This window comes from Aythya fuligula, chromosome 5 (assembly GCF_009819795.1).
Source record: "Aythya fuligula isolate bAytFul2 chromosome 5, bAytFul2.pri, whole genome shotgun sequence".
Taxonomy (NCBI): Eukaryota; Metazoa; Chordata; class Aves; order Anseriformes; family Anatidae; genus Aythya; species Aythya fuligula.
The window spans coordinates 53,784,162-53,803,266 of NC_045563.1; the positions used below are offsets into that span (position 1 = coordinate 53,784,162).

The following is a 19,105-nucleotide window of genomic DNA, read 5'->3' on the forward strand; positions in this document are numbered from 1 at the left end:
GCCTGGATCTGGCCAGCCCCCATCCGGAGGCGAGGCAGCGAATTTGGGATTTTTTGGCTGGTGGGGGCAGCCGAGACCCCCCCAATCTGCCCGGCCAGGTCCCGGGGTGTCGGCCCCCCGTGTTTAGACCTCCACAAGGAGTCCCGGGGCGCACTGGGGATCGCGAGGAGCCGCGCCTGGGCGGTGTGGTGAAACGCCTGCTGCAGGCAGGATGGGGGCGGTGGGTGGGGGAGCACGGCCCCCGGCACCCAGCAGGGAACCCCGAAAACTGCGCCCCTCAAAGAGCTGCACCCCGATGATCTTCAGCCCTCCAACACCGGCACCCCCTGATGACCTCCACGCCTCAAAGACCCCACTCCTCATAGACCCCCAACCCTTGGAGACATCACTGCTTGGAGACCCCAACCCTTGAAGACCTCACCCCTTGAAGACCACCACCCCTGAACACCTCACCCCTTGATGAGCTCCTACCGTTGAAGACCCCACTCCTTGAAGCCCCCCAACCCTTGAGGACCCCATGCCTTGAAGACCCACTCCTCAAAAACCTATACCCCTTGAAGCCCTCCACCCCTTGAAGACCCCCAACCCTTGAAGACCTCACCCCTTGGAGACCCCACCCCTTGGAGACCCCCAGCCCTTGAGGACCCCCCCCCTTGAAGCCCCCCGCCCCCTGCAGCCCCCCCTTGCCGTTCCCCATTGGTGCCGGGAGCCCCCAGCCCCCCCCAGCCCCTCCCTGAGCGCCCCCAGTCCCGGTGCCCCCCCCCCAGCCCCCTCCCTCCCCATTGCCCCGCCCCCCTCCTCGCCCCGCCCCCTCCCACCCTTAGCCCCGCCCCCTCCCCTCCGCCCCTCACCCCTCCAGCAACGCCCTCCGCCATTGGCGCGCGGCGCCGCGACGTCACGAGGGGGCGTGGCCGCGCGCGCCCCGCCCCCCGCCCCGCCGCAGCACCTTCCATTTTAGGTGCGGGAGCGGCGGCGGGCGCACGGCGGGGAGGCCCTGCGCGGCCCGGCCCGCTCCGCACCGCTCCGCTTCCCGATCCGGATCCGCTCCGCTTCCACTCCGCTTCCCGGCACCGCCACACCCCGCAGGAGCAGCCCGGCCGCGGTGAGTCCGAGCGGGCCCCTCCCTCGCTCCGTCCCTTCCTCCCCCCCTTGCCCTTTGTGTGCGGGGCGCCCCCCGGGCCGTGCCCCCCATCCCGCAGCGGGGCGCGGAGCCCGGCCCCTGCCCGCCCCCGGCGCGGTGCCCGCGGGCTCCGTGTCCGCGCCTTTGTTCCGCCGGGGCCGGGTCAAGTGCGCGGGGTGGGGCCCCGGCAATGAAAGGAGCCCCGCTGGGGGGCTTGTTACGGGTAAATGGGGTTTGGGGGCAGCTCCGTTATGCCCCCGGGGTGCCCGGGAGCCCTGGGGGGTGGGAGCGGGGCTGGGGGGTCGGGGGGGTGTTTGAGGGCAGCTGCCCGGCCTCCTGCCTCGCTGTGGGAGTGGGGGAATGGGGAGGGAGCTCGCCCTGTGCTCAGTGGGGAGGTGGGGAGCGAGGCTTGGCACCGGGCTGTGCTCTTCCTCTGGCTTCTTCCCCCAAAATGCTGCCCTGGGTGTGGGGGGGGGGCTGGCAGCGTGTGGATCCGCGGGGCTGGCTCCTGTGGGGCGTGCTGGTTTCTTTTGGCAGAGCTTTGGGGTCCTGCTGCGGGACCCCGACCCCGTGGAGAGGGGTGTGGGCTCAGCGGGCTGCCTGCACCGCTCCGAGGCAGCCCTTGCTGGTGGTTGCCCCACCGCCTCAAAAAAAAAACCCAACAAACACCCTTAAAGCCCTCCTCCCCCTTGGTGAAGCCCTTCTCCTCCCGGCCGGCTGGGCTCGGCCGGGACGCTGTTGCATGCGAGTGGCCGTCCTGCGTGATGCGGAGCCTTCCTGGAAGGGGGGGAGGATGAGGGCGCTTCCTCGGGGGCTGCGTGGGGCTGAGCCACCGCCTCCTGGCCGTGAGGCCGGGCACACGGCCCCGGCTCAGCAGCCCTCGAGGTCATTATGTCACTTGGGATGGTCTGGGGGGCGGAGGTGAGGGGTGCAGCTGGTCACCACCTCCAGATCTTGGTGTCGGCTTCTCCAGACAGCCTGCTAGCCCCTGTGACCTTAGGGTGCTGCTTGGGTTTCTCGGTTTCCCTTCTCAGCACCCCCTTGTAGTGGTCCCTGGCTGCTTGGGGTGGTCCTGAGGGGTGTGCGGTGCTCCCAGCCTAGCCCCCAAGACCCAGATCCCCATACTGCTGCCACCACCCGTCATCATCGTCCCTGATGGCCAGAAGCAGCACTGGGGCTGGTCGGGGTCCCTAAAATCATCGGGGTGCTGCCCAGCCGAGGTGCCAACCCCAAACGCCGGGGTGACCGAGGGCAGCGTGTGCCACGGGGCTCGGCGGGCGGAGGAAGCCGTCCTCTGGCACGGAGCGCAGGAACGCGCCTCCACACGAGGCTGCCGGAGAGGGGCTGGGTTTACAGCCCGCAGAACAAAGTCCTGGACTTCCCCGAGGTGGCCGCCACCTCCCGCTGGCTCCGCTGCCCCCACCGAGGCCGTTTTGGGGCCGCCGGGCTCAGCGCCGTCTCCTCGGAGGCCGGGGGCTGCCGGCAGCGGGCCGATGACTGGCGCTGGCTCATGAGCGTGTCTGGCTCCTCCGCGTCTCGTGGCTGTTGCTAATCTGCCCGCCTTTCCACCCAAAATAGCCGCTCGCATTGTCTCGCCCGCTGCCACCGCGGGCTGAGAGCGGCACCACGTCTCCGAGGGACCGAGCTCCGTCCCGTCCCCGTACCCCAACTGTGGGATCGGGAGCTCCTTCCCCCGGTTTCCCCACCTCTGGGGAGGGGGAAGCGCAGCCAGCTCCGGGTTTGGGGTCAGAGCCCCACGGGGCTGAGTCAGGAGCAGGGTGCCAGGCGTGGTGTGGGCACGGGGCAGCCCTCAGCTGCTGCGGGGCTCCCCCCGGGGCACGAGCCCGCCCCGGCTGCCGCCGTTCCTGCGGGGCGTTGGCCCCAAAGGCTGCTCAAAGTTCACCCCCTGCCCGGCCCAGGAGCCTGGAGGACACAGCCCTCCTCCTGTTTGTAGGAGCTGAATAGCACTGATCTGTGTTGTTTTTCCCCATTTTTTTACACCGTGATCCCGCCGAGAAGCGCTCCCGGATGCCCCGGCTGCCTCCCCACCAGTGCTCCCAGTGCCGTCCCAGCGCGGCCGACTGCCGGGACCAGTTTTTCTGAGCGGTGAGGGCGGGTCGCCGGGCTGCGTGCCGCCGGCAGGCCCCTGGCCCCGCGGAGCAGCGCGGCACGGAGCAGCACGGCGCATTCTTGGGAGCGTGTCGCTGCTTGCCGGGCCTGCCTCGCTGCACGCTGCCCCCGGGAACCTCGTCCTGCTGCTCTGCGGGGTGAGCCCGGTTCAATTTGTCCCCAGATATCCCCCCTCTGAACCCCACAGTGCGTTGGGAACCCCGCGTGTCCCCGCTGATGGTCACAGGGTCCCGATATCGCCTATAGGGCCGGCCGGGCACAGCCCTGTCCCCGTGGGGGCTCTTTGGGGCTGGGTGGTGGCACCTGGCACCGTGTCCCTGCGGGATGTCCCTCTCCCCGGGGTGTGCTGCCACCACAGGCGAGCCCGGGACGGTGCCGTGCCCCTGCTGGGTGCCTGGCTGCGTGCGGGGCGGAGGCGGCGGGGAGCGGCCCTTGGCAGGACGTGGTGTTTAGCAGCTCACGGGAAAGGGAAGCCGTGGCGTCACTTCTGTCTGACCAGGAAACGCCGCCTTCCTGCCCTCCGCTCCCCCTCGGGGGGTCGGCGGCCCCAGGAGCTTCCCCACAGCAGTGGGACGGAGCCCCGAAGGCCCTCAGAGCATGGTCAGGGCATGGGGTGCTGCCTGGTGTTGTCTCCTGCCAGTCCCCAAATCCTACACACAGCGAGGGGACGGTGCGGGAGCTGCCCACCACCCTCATCCCCCACCCCAGGCCCTAACACCCGCTCGTTGCCCCTTTTGCAGGGCAGGGGCAGCTGGTGGGGTCACGCCGGGCTTCTCGCCGCCCGCCTCCTCCTGCCCAGCCCTGGTGCCGTGACTCAGCCCTACCTGCGAGGGGAGGCCGGCCTGCCCCCCGGCACCCGCTGCTCGCAGCAATTTTGGCGAGCCCTCACCCCGAGTGTGAGCTCACCCCGAGCCTGCTCACCCAGCCCCGCACCCCAGCTGGGGCTGGGGGGCGTCCCCAGGGGGGATTTGTGCTCCTGCCCCCCTCCACTGCCCTGTTTTCGTGGTGCTTTTGGTGTTCTCCTTGGCACGGGCTGCTGGTTTTGGCACTTTGTGCGCCGGTGAGGCGGTGCCGTGCCCTCCTAGCGCGTGGTGCTGCCCGGGTGACTCCCCCCGGCTTAATTCGAGTCCCTCTTTCCCCTGGGCAGCCCCGGGGCAGCGGTGAGCAGCCTGCAGGCAGCGCCAGCCCCTCGGGGACCGTGGCTGCAGGTGCCGGGAGAGGAAATGAGCTCAGGTGGCTGTGCCGGGAAGGGGGAAGCGCGAGGGCTACAGCACGGGGAGGGGCGAGAGCCACATTGTCCCGCTGCGTGTCCCGCTGATTTCACCCGCAGGGACTTTGCTCCCTGAGCCCCGCGGCACGGCCCTTATCTCCTCGCCGCCAGCCTGCTGTTTGCTTTTCCTGCTGGGGGAAGCCAGGCGGCCGCCTGGGAACCCTCAGCCCGGCGCTGGGGCGCGGGGGGGAGCCCGGTGCCAGCGGGGCGCAGCGCGGGGATCGGGGCTGTGGGGCGGCCCCGTCATCCCGCTGCTTCGCCCCCAGCTCCTCGTGGGGCCGGAGCCCCGCTGTCCGCCGGAGCTTGGCCTGTCCCAGGAATGCTCTGGCCCCGTGCCCGGGCTCTGGGCGCTGGGTGTTTGTTTGTTTGCCGTGCCCCCGAGCTCCGCCGCTACTGTGACAGGAAGCCTGGAGGCCGGGGGGAGGGAGGGGAGGGAGGGGAGGCCGGCTGGGGATGTGCCTGCGAAATCAATCCCTTTGTCCCCGCGCCGCGCTCAGCTGCGGGTTCCCACAGCCGGGAGGAGAGAGGAGGAGAGAAGAGGAGAGGAGAGAAGAGGAGAGGAGAGAGCCGCCTTTGTGCTGCCCCCCCAGCACCCCGCTGGCACCCGCGGGGGCACACGGGCACGCCGCAGCGGGGCGATTCGGGGTGATGCTGCTGGGAAGGAGAGGGGCCGAGGGCACGGGGCTGTCCCTGTGGGGCATTTCCTCAGGGGCAGCCCCCACAATCCTGATACCGCAGCTCCCGAGCCCCCCGGGAGGGTCTCCCAGCCCCGTCCCCGATCCCGGTGATCCCTATCGCCCGGCCGGGGGGAGCCAGGGCTGCTTCCTCCCCGCGGCCCCACCCTGCCTCTTATCTCTCCCCTCCTTATCCTGCCTTGGCCGCCGGCCCTTTCCCTTATAGGGCCTGCTGCTGCGCCTCTGCTCGCATCTGGGCAGGTAACTCCCTCTCTGCTCTCTCCCTCCCTCCCTCCCCAGCCAGATTTCGGTGCCCCGACCCAGGAGGAGGGCCAGGCCTCGCGCCCCGCTGCCGGTCAGACCAGTTGCAGGCGACAGAGGGAGGAGAGCAGCGGGGAGACAGCCCGGGGCGGCCGCTCCTTGCGGGGTTTTTCCCCCCCCTCCTCGCTCCCAGCCGTCTCCCCGCGGCTCTGTGGGGCAGGGTGGGTCCGTGCGGCGCCCGGGGCGGTGGCTGACCCGCCTGCCGTGAGCTGGTTCTGCCCGGCCAAAGTCCCCTCTGCTTCCTCCCTGCTTTTGGGGACGGCCCCTAATTGGGATCCCCACGGGCCCTGCACCAAAGGGAGCCCTGTGGGTGCCCTGTGGGTGCCCTGTGGCCACGCAGAGCACCTCGCGGTGGCAGCTTTGGGGTCGGTGCCGTGCTGCTCCCTGTGCCCGTGTCTCTGGGGTTGTTGTTTCTTTATTTTTTTGTGTTGAGCCCAGCCAGCTGAAATATTTTTGGGTTTTTAAGTAACGGGTGTGCCGGCGAGCGCCTGTCCCATGATGAAAAGGCTTCCTTGCAGCCGTGCTCCGAGCTGGCTTCGGAGGAGAGCCCCACAATTTTATCTTCGGAGGCTGGGAGGGGGACACAGGGGGGCTCCGGGCACCGAGCGATGCCTGGAATTTCACCCCGTGCCTGTGGGGCTGCAGCTGGCCTGTCCCCGGCGGCGTGCTGCCCGCTGGGGTCACAGCTCCTCATCCTGCTGCTCCCGCTGGCTTTGGGGACGGTGCCTGGATCAATGGGATCAGCCCCCTGCCGGGGCTGGGGGGGTGTTTGTGGGGGAAAAGGCGAGCTGGGGGGCGAGGGACCGGGGCTGTCCCTTCCCCCGGCTGTTGTGCTGCGCTCCCTGTGGAAGGGACAGGAAGGAAACCTCGCAGGGCTGCTCCGGGCCCTTATCTGGGGCCCTGAATAGCCCCACAAATCCCATTGTTGGCGGCCCCACAACGCCTGGAGGTGCGGGACGGGGCAGGGAAACCCTCGCCCGCCTCTGGGGCTGCTGGTTTGGGGTCCCGCACCCCTGGGGGGCACGGGGGTGGCCGTACCCATCCCCTCGGTCCCGGGGTGCTGCCTCATTGCGAGGGAGGGTGGGCAGAGCCGCAGCGGGGCTGGAGACCGTGGGAAAGCCGTTCCTGCGCCGGCTGCATGGCTCGGACGAGTCCCCACACGCCTGCCGTGCCTGCGTGGCTTTGGGAAAGCTCCCGTGGGCCCGCCGGGCCCAGCACCCACCCCACGGAGCAGGAGGGAGGGGGAGAGGAGCCCCCAGCCCCTGCCTGGCGCCCGGAGCCCCCTTTCCCCGTGCGGTGACCCTGTTCTCCTGCTGTCCCCGCAGCTCTCCCCCCTGCTGCTTCCTCCCCGTGGTGGCTGGGCTCTCTCTGCCATGGCTCTCTGCGCCTAGACCCGGCTGTCCCGGTGCCTTTGCCAATCACACCCGAGCTTCCTCCTCCGACAGGTCTGTATGGAACAAATTTGCCTCTCTCTGTCCCTCTCTCTCTCTCTCTCTCTCTCTGCCCAAATCCCGTTGATTGTGGTCTGTCTGCACGCTCGCTGCCCTCCCCCAGCACGGGGTGTCAGAGGGGGCCCCGCCTGGCCCCAAATTGCTGGCCCCAGGTTTGGGAGCCCTGCTGAGGACCTGGGGGGTGGCAGGGGCTTGGCAGCTCTCACGGGGCTTTATGGGGTCCCCTTCTGGGGTTCCTGGCCCCTGTGTTCCCTGTCCTGGGCTGGAGGGAGCTGTAGAGCTGGGGTCATCTCCCCACAGCGCTCTGCTCGCCCTGGGGAGGAGGGACCGTGGTGAAAGCCGTGTCCCTTGGCCCCAGGTGGGGTTGGAGCCCTGCACAGCCCTGTCCCTACTCTCCTGCCCCTGTGGGAAAGCTTCCTGCAGCCCCTGTGGGAAGGAGAAACCCCAACAAGTCGTGGCCTTCCCGAACCCGTGATGGGAGAAGGGCTGCCTGACCCCAACGCCCCGTTCATTCCCCAAGCTTAACGCTGGGCAAGGGGCAGCCAAGCCCTGCCTGGGGCCGTGCTCTTTGGGGACCCTCTCCCCACCCAGCAGCGGGGCGGGACGGGGCGTTACTGCCATCAATCATATTTTTCCCTGTTCTCACCAGCTGCCTTAATAAAATCAGTCTCTCCTGCCTCTCTTCTCTCCTCCTCTCCCCCCAAATCACGCATAGCGAGGAGCGGGGCTCCCCTCCCTGCCGGCTCCCCCTTTTTTTTTTTTTCCTCCCCGCGTCCTCGCCCCCTCCCTGCCCGCCCTGGGCTCCCGGCACCCATGGACGACTCGGAAGTGGAGTCGACCGCCAGCATCCTTGCCTCCGTCAAGGAGCAGGAGGCGCAGTTTGAGAAGCTGACGCGGGCGCTGGAGGAGGAGCGGCGCCACGTCTCGGCCCAGCTGGAGCGAGTCCGGGTCTCCCCGCAGGACGCCGGCCCGGGCTTGGCCAACGGCACGCTCACCCGGCGGCACCAGGTAACAAAAAACCTCGCTGGGGGCAGCCCCGGAGGCTCCCGAGCCCCACAGACACCTCGAGCGGAGGGCAGCCCCCGGCCTGGCTCTCTGTGTGGCATGAGGATGATTTGTGGCGCTGCACGTGGCTGGGAACGAGTGATTAGGGGCGTGCGGACAGACAGCTGGGCGGACGGTGTCTTTTTGGGGACGTGGAGCTGGCCTGGAGGGTGTCGCAGCGGGTCGGCTCAGGTTTTGGTGTCTCTCTGTGAGCGTTGAAGGCTGGCTGTGGTCAGAACCCGGGCGTCTGCCCCTCTTGGCTCCTTGCAAGGAGGTTGTTGTAGGGCTGCGTGGCCGTGGCGAGGTCCTGGGGGCTCGGTGTTCGTGCCTGCAGGAGCTGACCCAGGGCTGGGGGAGGCCTCTTCTGCGCAGGGCTTGAGCTGTGCGTTAATCCACCTGGGCTGGACAGCTCTGTCCTCTTCTTCTCCTGTTTTGGGGCGCTCTCAGCGGGCTGTGCGTGGTGCCGTGCAGGAGGCGTTTGCCTTTCTGGCTGTGGAAGTCAATGCTGCAGGGAGCAAACCCTCTCTGGAGAGGGTGCTGGGCACTGCACCGCGCTCTCAAGGGCAGTGGTCGTGGCACGGGGCTGCTGGAGGCCGAGAGGTGTCTACACAACGCCCTCGGACACACGGCCTGGTTTTGGGGTGGTCCCGGTGGCTCGCCGTGCTCCTCTACCGGCAGTGACGCGTGGGGTGTGCTGGGGGCGGGAGCAGGAGGCGGAAAGAGAGGATATTTGGGGTCCTGGCGGCTGGGTGACCGGCCTGCCCTCGCCCTGTGCCTTTCAGAACGGCCGCTTCTTGGGCGATGCTGACCTGGAAAGGCAGAAGTTCCCAGATCTGAAGCTGAACGGCCCACAGGTGAGGGGAAACCTCTGGTTTTGGGCAGCCCCTGCGCTGGGTGGGTGTCCCACCCAGCTGGGAGAGCGAAAACATCGGGTTTTAAGGCAGCCACGCTGGCCTGAGTGGGTTTGGGGTGGGTTTTGGTTGGCGCACCCTGCCACGTAAGGGGATTTGGGAGTTCCCTGATGGGCCAGGTGTCCCAGGGAGGCTCGTGCCTGGTGCTGGGGTCTGACCCCGTGCCCCTGTCCCCGCAGGACCACAGCCACCTCTTGTACAGCACAATCCCCAGGATGCAGGACCCGGGCCAGATCGTAGAGGAGACCTACACCATGGAGGAGGACCCCGAAGGAGCCATGTCCGTGGTGTCGGTGGAGACCTCGGACGACGGGACCACCCGGCGCACCGAGACCACGGTAGGGACCTGGGTGGGCTGGGGCCCTGCTGGGGTGGTCGACTGCCACCCCACTGCTCCTCAACGGGGTGCTGCAGGAGGATTCCCCGGGTTTTCGGGGCCGTGGTGCGGGACAGGCCCCCCTCACGCTCCCTCCGCCCATCCCTCCAGGTGAAGAAAGTGGTGAAGACGGTGACCACGCGGACGGTGCAGCAGGTCCCACTGGGGCCCGACGGGCTGCCCTTGGAAACCTCCCCGGTGGGCAGCGGCGGCGGCTACGTGCAGACGATGGACAGGAACTTCCGCAAGAACGGCAACGGCGGCCCCGGCGCCTACCTGGGCCAGCCGGGCACGGCCACGCTGCCCCGCAACTACCACTACCCCGACGGCTACGGCCGCCCCTACGACGACGGCGGCGCCTACCCGGGCAGCGAGCACAGCTACGGCAGCCTGTCCCGCGTCACCCGCATCGACGAGCGCTACCGCCCCTCCGCCGACGCCTACCGGGCCCCCAGCCGGCAGGACATCTACGGCCCCCAGCCCCAGGTGCGTGTCGGGGGCAGCAACATGGACCTCAACCACTTCCACCCCGAGCCCTACGGGCTGGAGGACGACCAGCGCAGCGTGGGCTTCGAGGACGTGGACTACGGGCTGATGTCGGACTACGGCACGGCCAGGAGGGCGGGCACCCCGTCCGATCCCCGGCGTCGGCTCAGGTATCGGGGCGCTGCGTGCGTGGTGGGGGGGCTCCCCGGGGGCTCCTTTCCTCCCTTTTGGGTTTCACGGAGGTGCGCGGGGGCCGCGCGAGGCGCTGAGTCAGGAGCAGGGCTCGTGCAGGAGAAAGCCTGCACCCGCTTCTAATTGCCTGCTTAATTGGCGGTTAAAACTCCGGGCTAATTGAGCCGCTCGTCCTGCAGCGAGGAGTTCCGCGGGGCGGCTGGACGTAGCTCCGGGCCCTTCCCTACCTGCTGCCCGTCCCGCAGCCCAGACAGAGCCTGGTGTTGGGATGGGGCACTCACCCCCCGCCCCATCTCACTTCTCTCACCCGTAACCGTGCCCGGTGCCCGTTTTGGGGCACAATCCCCGTTCTGGGAGCGGCGGCAGCGTTCCCACCGAGCCGCGAGCCCCGAGCCGCCCCGCAGGAGCGGTGCCGGGGCGATGGAGGCGCTGCGGCGCTCCCACAGGGCGGGGGAGGCTGCTCGACCTGTTCGGCAGTCGCAGCTCCTCTCGCCCTCGCTTTGTTTCGCTGGGGGGGGCGGCAGCGCTCCCAGCCTGCCTGCTGAGCTCAGCGGGGGCTCGGGGGGCTTGGGGTGCGCTGGGGGCATCCCTGTGGTGCCCCCACGGGCTCAAGGCTTGAAGCAGGCAGGGCTGGAGGCCGTGCGTACGGCTGGGAGCCGCAGGGGGGTAGGAGAGGCCGATGGCAGCCTCCCAGGGCGTGCTGGGGAGGGAGGGAGAGGAAGGGAGAGGAGGCGTTTGCCAGCCCCTGACGGATCCCTGGTCTCTCGAGGCGTGTCCCGTAAATCCCCGGCAGCCCGCGGTGACTCAAGGAGCAGCTTTGTCCTGCGGCCTGTGCCAGCATGAGCGCTGCTGCCGCTGCCGCGGCGAGGAACCAGTCAGGGCGGTTGTGCTCGGGGCTTTATCTCCCCAGCCCGCCCCGCGCAGAGCCAGCCCTGGGAGCTGTGGGGCTGCCTGCTCGCCCTCCGCCCCCGAAATCCTGCCGTGCGCAGGCCCTTCCCTCCCCGCGAGCCGATGCCGATGGCAGCGATCCCTGGAATCCTGTGGCTGTGGGTTGGGGTGCTGGCAGCTGGCTTGCTCCTGCCTTTCTTCCTAGAATCAGGAAGAATTGAAAACTTGTGCAGGGAGTGCTGTGGGGTGTGGGGGAGGCTGTGCAGTGCCCCCTCAGCACACGGGGGTGGCTGCGTGTCCCTGCAGCCTCTGCCTGCTGCTCCCAGCACCGGTGGTTTTGGGGAGTGCCAAGCAGTCCGAGCCCAGCCCTGGTGAGGTTTTGCCCTCTGAAACAAGGGCAGAGGTTCGGTCAGGAGATGTGTGCCCACGGGTGCTGTGGGGCAGCTTGGATGATGGCACAGCAGGGATGTAGGTGGCACAGGACCGGGCTGGGTGCTCCCGGTGCCCGCTGGTGTTGCAGGCTGTGCTCGGGGTGCTCTGGAGGAGCTTTGGGGCGGTTTGCTCTCCCGGCAGCTCTGCTGTGGGATCGATTTGCCCTCTAGTGGCCACAGGCCCGTGTTTGTTAGTCATCTGCGGCGCTGGGTGAGCCGCCCGGCCCTCAGCATCGTTTCCTCCCTCCGCCAGGAGCTACGAGGACATGCTGGTGGACGAGGTGGCTCCCGACCGGTACTACTGGGCCCCGCTGGCTCAGCACGAGCGGGGCAGCTTGGCCAGCCTGGACAGCCTGCGGAAAGGGGGCCCGGCCCCGGGCAGCTGGCGCCAGCCCGAGCTGCCGGAGGTGATCGCCATGCTGAGCTTCAGGCTGGACGCCGTCAAGTCCAACGCCGCCGCCTACCTGCAGCACCTCTGCTACCGCAACGACAAGGTGAAGACCGAAGTGCGCAAGCTGAAGGGCATCCCGGTGCTGGTGGGGCTGCTGGACCACCCCAAGAAGGAGGTGCACTACGGAGCCTGCGGGGCGCTGAAGAACATCTCCTTCGGCAAGGACCAGGACAACAAGATCGCCATCAAGAACTGCGACGGGGTGCCGGCCCTCGTGCGCCTGCTGCGGAAGGCGCACGACATGGACCTGACGGAGGTCATCACAGGTAACGGGGAGGGGACGGGGTGGTTTGGAGGGCGAGGGGGGCACCAGGAAGGGTTTAAACCCCCCCCCGTGGTCTGACCGCAACGTCTGTGCGTGCCCCTGCAGGGACGCTGTGGAACCTGTCCTCGCACGACTCCATCAAGATGGCCATCGTGGACAACGCGCTGCACGCCCTGACCGACGAGGTGGTGATCCCCCGCTCGGGCTGGGAGCGAGAGCCCAACGAGGACTCGAAGCCCCGCCACATCGAGTGGGAGTCAGTGCTCACCAACACCGCCGGCTGCCTCAGGTACGGGCTCCTGCAGGAGAGCTGGTGCGGGCTGGGCTGCTGCAAGGCGCCCCCCCAGCAGTCCCACACAGCTAAATGGGAGCAGCCCTGCTCTCCGCAGAGGAGCTGCTCTCCTGGGACTGCTGCTGGTGGTGCAGCTCTCAATTTTGGGGGTGTTCCTCTCGGTGGAGAGAAGCCAGGGGGGTGTTGAGCTGTGCTGGGGGTGTGCTGCTCCTCTCCCGTGACGGATCTCTCCTGCCCGCCAGGAACGTGAGCTCCGAGCGGAGCGAAGCCCGGAGGAAGCTGCGGGAGTGCGATGGCCTGGTGGACGCCTTGATATACATCATCCAGGCCGAGATCGGCCAGAAGGACTTGGACAGCAAGGTGGGGGTGCTGCCGGGATCAGCGGAGCAGGGCTGGGGTCTGCAGTGCTCTGCTGCTCGGGGTGGCTGAAGCTGGGTCCGTGCCTCCCAAGGAAGGATTTGGGGAAGGAATTAGGCAGGACAAGCTGAAAAACAAACAGGCTCCAACCTTCCTGTGGTCTCTGCTTGGGAGGAGAACCTGGGCAGGGTGTGTGGTTGAATTTTTGTTGAGCCTTGCCTTGGACTTCCTTATGGCAGAGAGCTTTTTGGCCCAGCAGGGTGTGAACTTCTTGTAGCAAGGACTGGCCGTGCCCCTCTTGGGCAGGGGTATGCAGCTGAAATGGAGCCACGCATCCCTCTGGCCCCAGTTTGGCCAGCTCGGGGTTGTGACCGTGCACTGGGCACGTGCTGCTCTGGCTAAAGCTTCCTGTCTTCCTATCCAGCTGGTGGAGAACTGCGTGTGCCTGCTGAGGAACCTGTCCTACCAAGTCCACCGGGAGATCCCCCACGCCGAGCGCTACCAGGAGACGCCCCTGGTGCCCACCAACAACACCGGGCCCCACGCCGCAAGCTGCTTCGGCGCCAAGAAGGGCAAAGGTTGGTTGGCAGGTGGCGTGAGGGATCTGTTTCAGCTCCAGCGGGGCTCGAGGGTGGTCTGGGATCTCTGCGCTGCTCCTCTGGCTTCTCTCGTGTGAAGGCTAAAGCGCGGCTTTCTCTGGAGGCGCGGTGGCTCCTTCCTCCCCTGGCTTTGGGAGCTGCTGCTCGGCTCGCCCAAAGCCTTTGGCCCAAGCTAACGGCGCCCTGGCGGGTTTCTGTGGTGGCGGGACGGTGGTGGAGGGACGTCTGCTAACTCCACGCCTTCCCTTCTCTCCTGTGTCGTCCCTCCCCTTCGCTTTCTTGCCACACGATCTGCCCCATGACGCTGTCGGCACTCCTCTCCTCCTGCCTCCCCTCTCTCCTGTCCTCCTCTCCACTTCGCCAATAGACGAGTGGTTCTCCAGAGGTGAGTGTGCTCTCGGTTTTAATTTGTCCCTGGTTCCATTGGGTGCTTCTCCTGGCTCTCTGCCCCCCCTTCAGCTGGCCACGCGCTGCCTGCTCTGTGCCCAATGCCCTTGGTGGCCCCTCCTGGTACACGCTGCTAGCTTCAGCAGCTCGCCTCTGGGCTCATTCTCGCAAAAAAATGGCAAAAAGCTGTTGGGCTGATGTGGCTGGGGAGAGGTGTCTCATGCCCCTGTGCTTGCCCTTTGAAGGTAAAAAGCTCCCGGAAGACCCTGGTGCCGACACGGTGGATTTTCCCAAAAGAACAACTCCAGCCAAAGGTAGGTTGCATGGTGTGCTTGTGCAGAGCTGCTTCTCCCAGGCACTCTGGAAAGGAGCAGCGTTGATTTCCCACTGAAATGAGCCTCTCGGACGGGCAGAGTGTGTCTGTGGATGCCCGCGTGCACTAGCTCTGCCCTGGGCAGCCCTGAGGAGGCCTCTTGGTCTCGGTGGAGGTCAGGGCTGGCTTCTTGGGCTGTGCTCCTCGGATTCTCCTGCTGCTTCTCTCCTGGGCGTGAAGGGCAGGCTGGACCTAAAGCCAAAATGTCCTGCCTCGAGGAGTGTGAACATGAGAAAGGGGCCTCGAGGGCTGCAGATCCCATCCATTCCCTGGGCTGCTGGCCTAGGGCTTGAGCTCAGCTCCTTCTGCCCCAAACCCCCTGGGTTTCCTGGGGGTACCCTGGTGTCTCCAGGGAGGGTGAAGCTTCAGGCCAGAAGGATCACGAGGAAGCTTAGGGTGGAGCTGACCCTGTGGGCAGCTCCAGTAAGCCATAGTCACTCCCTGGTCACTCCAGAGGCTGATGTGGGCTGGGGGAGGAACTGGCAGCCATCAGCTGGAAAGCTGAGCAGCCACCCATGTTCTGGGGCTGGCATCATCCCTCCCCACAGCTGGAAAGACAGCATGGCTGTAAAACTTCCCAGTGGGATGGAAAATCTGGCTTCCTACGTGTAAATAGCAGCCCCACTGTGCAGTGAGTTCATATCAGAGGTGATACAAACTCCTGAACCAGCAGCCTGCTTGGTCTCAGAGCCCTTCAGCAAGCCTTTTTCCCCCCATGTGTGTCCGGCAGGCTACGAGCTGCTGTTCCAGCCCGAGGTGGTGCGGATATACATCTCCCTGCTGAAGGAGAGCAAGACCCCAGCCATTCTGGAGGCTTCAGCAGGAGCAATCCAGAACCTGTGTGCTGGCAGCTGGACGGTGAGCACCTCAGGGAGCTGGGGGGGATGCGGGGAGCACCACGTCCCCCCGGCATGGCTGGGGGGGCTCAGTTTGGCTCCGGGGAGCAGCGAGCAGAGCTGGCAGCGGCCCCGGGAGCAGGGGGAGGCTGTGGGGGTGCCCGGGCTCACACCATGGTGCTGTGCTCCCCCCGCAGTACGGCCGGTACATCCGCTCGGCGCTGCGCCAGGAGAAGGGGCTCTCTGCCATCGCCGACCTCCTCGCCAACGACAGCGAGCGCGTGGTGAAGGCGGCGTCCGGAGCCCTGCGCAACCTGGCCGTGGACTCGAGGAACAAGGAGCTGATCGGTGAGGGCTGCGGGGAGCCCCTGGCCCCACAAATCTGTCTGGCTCCTCAGGCAGGAGCTCCCTCTAGGTTGGGTGGCTGAGGGGGGTGCGTGGGCACGGTGGCTGCCCCATCTTGGGTTGTGGCTCCTTTTCAGGTTGCTCCAGAGCATCAAAATTAATTTCTGACTCTTCTTTGGGGACTTTTCCCTCGTTATCCTTTTTCTGGCTTCCTTACACACAGTTATGTCCCCTTCCCAGGCAAACATGCCATCCCCAGCCTAGTGAAGAACCTGCCTGGAGGCCAGCAGACCCCAGCCAAAAACCTGTCCGAGGACACGGTGGTGTCCATCCTCAACACCATCAACGAGGTCATCGCGGAGAACCTGGAGGCCGCCAAGAAGCTGCGGGAAACGCAGGGCATCGAGAAGTTGGTGCTGATCAACAAAACTGGGTAAGGCTCCGCTCGGAGGGCGGCGTGGGGGCAGAGAGGGGCCCCTCCAGGGGCCTCGAGGCCGGGGCTGTTCAAACATCTCCTCCTCTGCCAACATCTCCTCCTCTGCCTCTTCCTAGGAACCGCTCGGAGAGGGAGGTCCGAGCGGCTGCCCTGGTCCTGCAGACGGTTTGGGGCTACAAGGAGCTGCGGAAGCCCCTGGAGAAGGAAGGTTGGAAGAAGTCAGATTTCCAGGTACGGGGTTCAGTGGCAGAAGCGCCCTGTTAGTAGTTAGAGTGATGGGCAGCGTCCTGCAGCAGGGGGAAGGGGGCTGCTGGAGCTCTGCAAGACTCGGTTGCAGCTCCTGCCTTGCTGGTGGGACTGGAGACCCTTACAGGTGTCCCCTATTTCTTTGGGGTGGGGGAGAACACACTGTAAGAGGGTTAAGGTCTGCCAGGAGGGGAGTCTGCACCACCTCTGGCATCCAATTTCTTTCCCAAAAGCCACACAAGTGCTGTGGGTGCACCCTAAGGGCTGTGGAGCACCCTTGGGTTGCTTCAGGCCCCTTGCTTGAGGGCTGTGGGAGGGCAGCATCGTTGGGGCTGGGGGGTAGGGGTACGTGCTGGGGAAGGACGAGCAGTCACTGTCTGGTGCTCCAGGTGAACCTGAACAGCGCCTCTCGGACCCAAGGGGGCAACTCGTTCGATGACAGCACCCTGCCTCTCATCGACAGGAACCAAAAAACAGGTAGGGGCATCTCTGGCACCCGGCCCTGTCACCAGCCACCTTGTCAGTCCCCAGCTGGGCCGCGTTCCCTTCCTGCTCTTCGCCCCAGGTTCCTTGGGAGCTCACCCAAGGCCGTTGGTTCGGGCTTTAAGTTGTTTCTCAGGGCTGGAAATGATGCTTGGGGTGTTCGTGTAGGCCCTGTAGCATCCCTGCTGAGCAGTGCTGAGGCCACAGCTGGGTTTGGGCTGCTGCAGGGGCTGTGCCTGACTTGCTGTTCCCCCCCTTCTAGACAAGAAATCCTCCCGGGAGGAGATCCAGATGAGCAACATGGGACCAGGTAGGAAAGGGGCTGGGTCAGGGCATCCAGCTTCCCTGGCGCGTGGGGGAAAACCTCTCCTCCTGCGGGGTGGGGGCCGCTCCCTGAGCTTCCCCTGTGCCGTGCAGACAATTACTCCACGCTGAACGAGATGGAGCACAGCAGGACGCTGGACAGACCCGGCGACCTCGGGGACACGGAGCCAGTGAAGGCGGCGCCGCTGATGGTGAGCAGCTCTGCTCTTGGGGCAGGGGTCGGCACGCCGCGAGGAGGGGGAGCTGGGCCCCCGTGACTAACCCTGCCCGCTGCCCCCCACTAACCCCGTGTGTCTGCAGCAGGACGAGGGGCAGGAGCCGCAGCCCGAGGCAGAGGAGGCGGAGGAGGATGCCCCTGTGCCTTGCCCCGTGTCGGTATGTCCCGCGGTGCCCTGCCCAATCTGAAGTGGTGCTGGCAGATCCTGCTGTGTGCTCCCAGGGGTGCTTTGCCCGGCCAAATCCTGCTCTGATTGCTGCTGCTCCATCCCTCGGGGCCACGGACACCTCTCCGCCGTCGCCCCTGCCCCGGCTGTGCTAACATCTCTCCCTTTTTCTCTCTCTCTCTCCACAGCAGAAGATCTAGCTGCCATCCCTGCCTCCGTTCACTTTGGGTTGATAATATATTATATATATATAAATATATAACTTCGTGGTGGATTGGACTGATTTTTTTTTTTACCTTTTTATTTTTGCTGGACTGTTTGTGCCAACTAGCCAGCCAAACGCCTGGGCCCGCTCCCGCCAGGGGCAGCCCAGGCCACTCTGCCTCCTCTGGGCAGCTGTACCTCCCTCTTCGGGGACGACTTCACCAAGAACTCTTCCTCCCTGGCCTTCTCCGCCACCTTCCTCCGGAGAGCCGACCCCAAACCCTCCGCCTGCCCGTCGGGACCGCCCGGCACCAATGCTGCAAAGACTCCAGCCTTCCGCCTTCACCAGGAGCTGCCTTCTCCTCCCACACCTCCCCTCTGCTCGCAGTTGACTGCAGGGATGGGGCCAGAGGCCTCGCCACCTCCTCCTGTTGCCTATAGGATATATTTTTTTGGGGGATGGCTCCACAGTTTGGGCTGCATGGACAACTGGAGCGTCCCTCCCCGCTGGTGGTGGGGCCGGTGTCCGAAGGAGGCTGGAGGCACGGGGCTGCGAGGCGAAGAAAAAACAGCAATAACTCTTTATTTTTTCCCTGCTTTGTTCTTGTTAGGAGGCTTTGGGGGCGTGGGGAGAAGGATCCGAGTCGGGGAGGGGCCCCCTGTGCCAGGAGGGACCCTGAGGTGTGAAGAAGGCCGGTGTAGGGGGAGCGGGACGGGCTTCCCCGGCCCGAGGGTGATCCCCCTGGGGGAAGGAAGGCCGGAGGAGACGCGGCAGGGCTTTTTGGGGCGAGGTTTCTTCGGGAACTGGCTGAAGTAGCAGAGTGCTGTGCGCCGGGCCCTGCCGCCGGGCTGCCAGGGGGCGAGCAGCGGGGCCGGCCAGGACCCCCCCTACGCCCCGGGCGCCCGCGGCAGCGCCCCTCAGCCTCCCCTTGACATGTGCCTTTCTTTTGCCACTGTGAAATAGCTCTTTGAATTGTACTGCCCGGCTTGGCTGGGGCCAGGGGGGGCTTCCTGGGCTGCCGGGGGGGCTGAGCTCCTGCTGGGAGCCTCAGCTGGCCGTGGTGGTGCTGGAAGCCCGGTTTTTGGGAGCCCCAGGGGGAGCAGGGCTCTCCGTGCCCTGTCCCCTGGAGGACGGGCTGGGCTGGGGGCGCGCAGCCTTGTCTCCGCTGCGGTGGGGGGGGCTGTGACTCTCTCTTCTTTTTTTTTTTAATGTTTTTTGGGGGTGAAGCGGGGAGGCCGAGGCTCCCTGTGCAACTGGACGCCTCCTTGCAGGGCTAGGAACTGGATGCGGAGCCCTCCCCAGGCTGCAGCTCACCCCGTGTGCCTCCCCCCGGCCCCAAACACCTCCCAGCCCCCCCTCCGGCTCCAGCTGCCCCTCACATTGATTCAGTTCTGCTCGGGGGTCTAACTTCTCTTTTTTCCTTTTGACTACGTAAAACACTAATTCCTTTTTAATTTTGTAATTTCAGATGAACCAAAAAAACCCCACCCAGTACACAGCCCGGCTTCCTCCTTCCCTCCTCTCCCCCCGTGGGCAGGGGAGCTGGCTCCGGGGGGAGGGAGGAGGGGGGGCAGGAGCACCCCGCTGTTCCTTGTCTGATTCCTCTGCACACTCTTATAACGCTTTTCAAACAAAATGATTTTTTTATATAAATAAAGTTTTTAAAGCGTGGCTGCCTCTTTTTGTGTCTTTTTACAGATTTCTTTGCCAATAACCGATTTATTATTTTCTCCTAGAGGCTGACCTCCCGGGCTGCGCCTTGCTCGGCTGTCTCACCACTGATACTGCTCTTGCAGCTGCCCCTGGGGCTGGCGGGAGGTCTCCTCCTG

General features: G+C 66.1%; 1 protein-coding gene across 4 annotated transcripts; it reads left to right on the plus strand.

Annotated features, from left to right (window-relative positions):
- Window positions 1-966: 966 nt before the first annotated feature.
- CTNND1 (catenin delta 1) lies at window positions 967-18,734 on the plus strand. 4 transcript variants are annotated; one of them, XM_032188799.1, is made up of 18 exons: window positions 967-1,102; window positions 8,793-8,864; window positions 9,101-9,259; window positions 9,409-9,953; window positions 11,548-12,011; window positions 12,116-12,299; window positions 12,545-12,662; window positions 13,084-13,237; window positions 13,626-13,643; window positions 13,891-13,959; window positions 14,749-14,876; window positions 15,052-15,202; window positions 15,440-15,632; window positions 15,752-15,866; window positions 16,271-16,358; window positions 16,627-16,674; window positions 16,782-16,879; window positions 17,260-18,734. In XM_032188799.1, the coding sequence occupies exons 3-18, from the start codon at window positions 9,137-9,139 to the stop codon at window positions 17,269-17,271; spliced, it is 2,508 nt and encodes an 835-aa protein (XP_032044690.1). In that variant the 5' UTR covers window positions 967-1,102; window positions 8,793-8,864; window positions 9,101-9,136; the 3' UTR covers window positions 17,272-18,734. The 4 variants fall into 4 exon arrangements, with proteins under 4 accessions (XP_032044690.1, XP_032044687.1, XP_032044688.1 ...); XM_032188796.1 differs by lacking the exon at window positions 967-1,102 and adding an exon at window positions 7,758-7,974; XM_032188797.1 differs by lacking the exon at window positions 967-1,102 and adding an exon at window positions 7,758-7,974 and having other exon boundaries at window positions 17,263-18,734.
- Window positions 18,735-19,105: the final 371 nt, after the last annotated feature.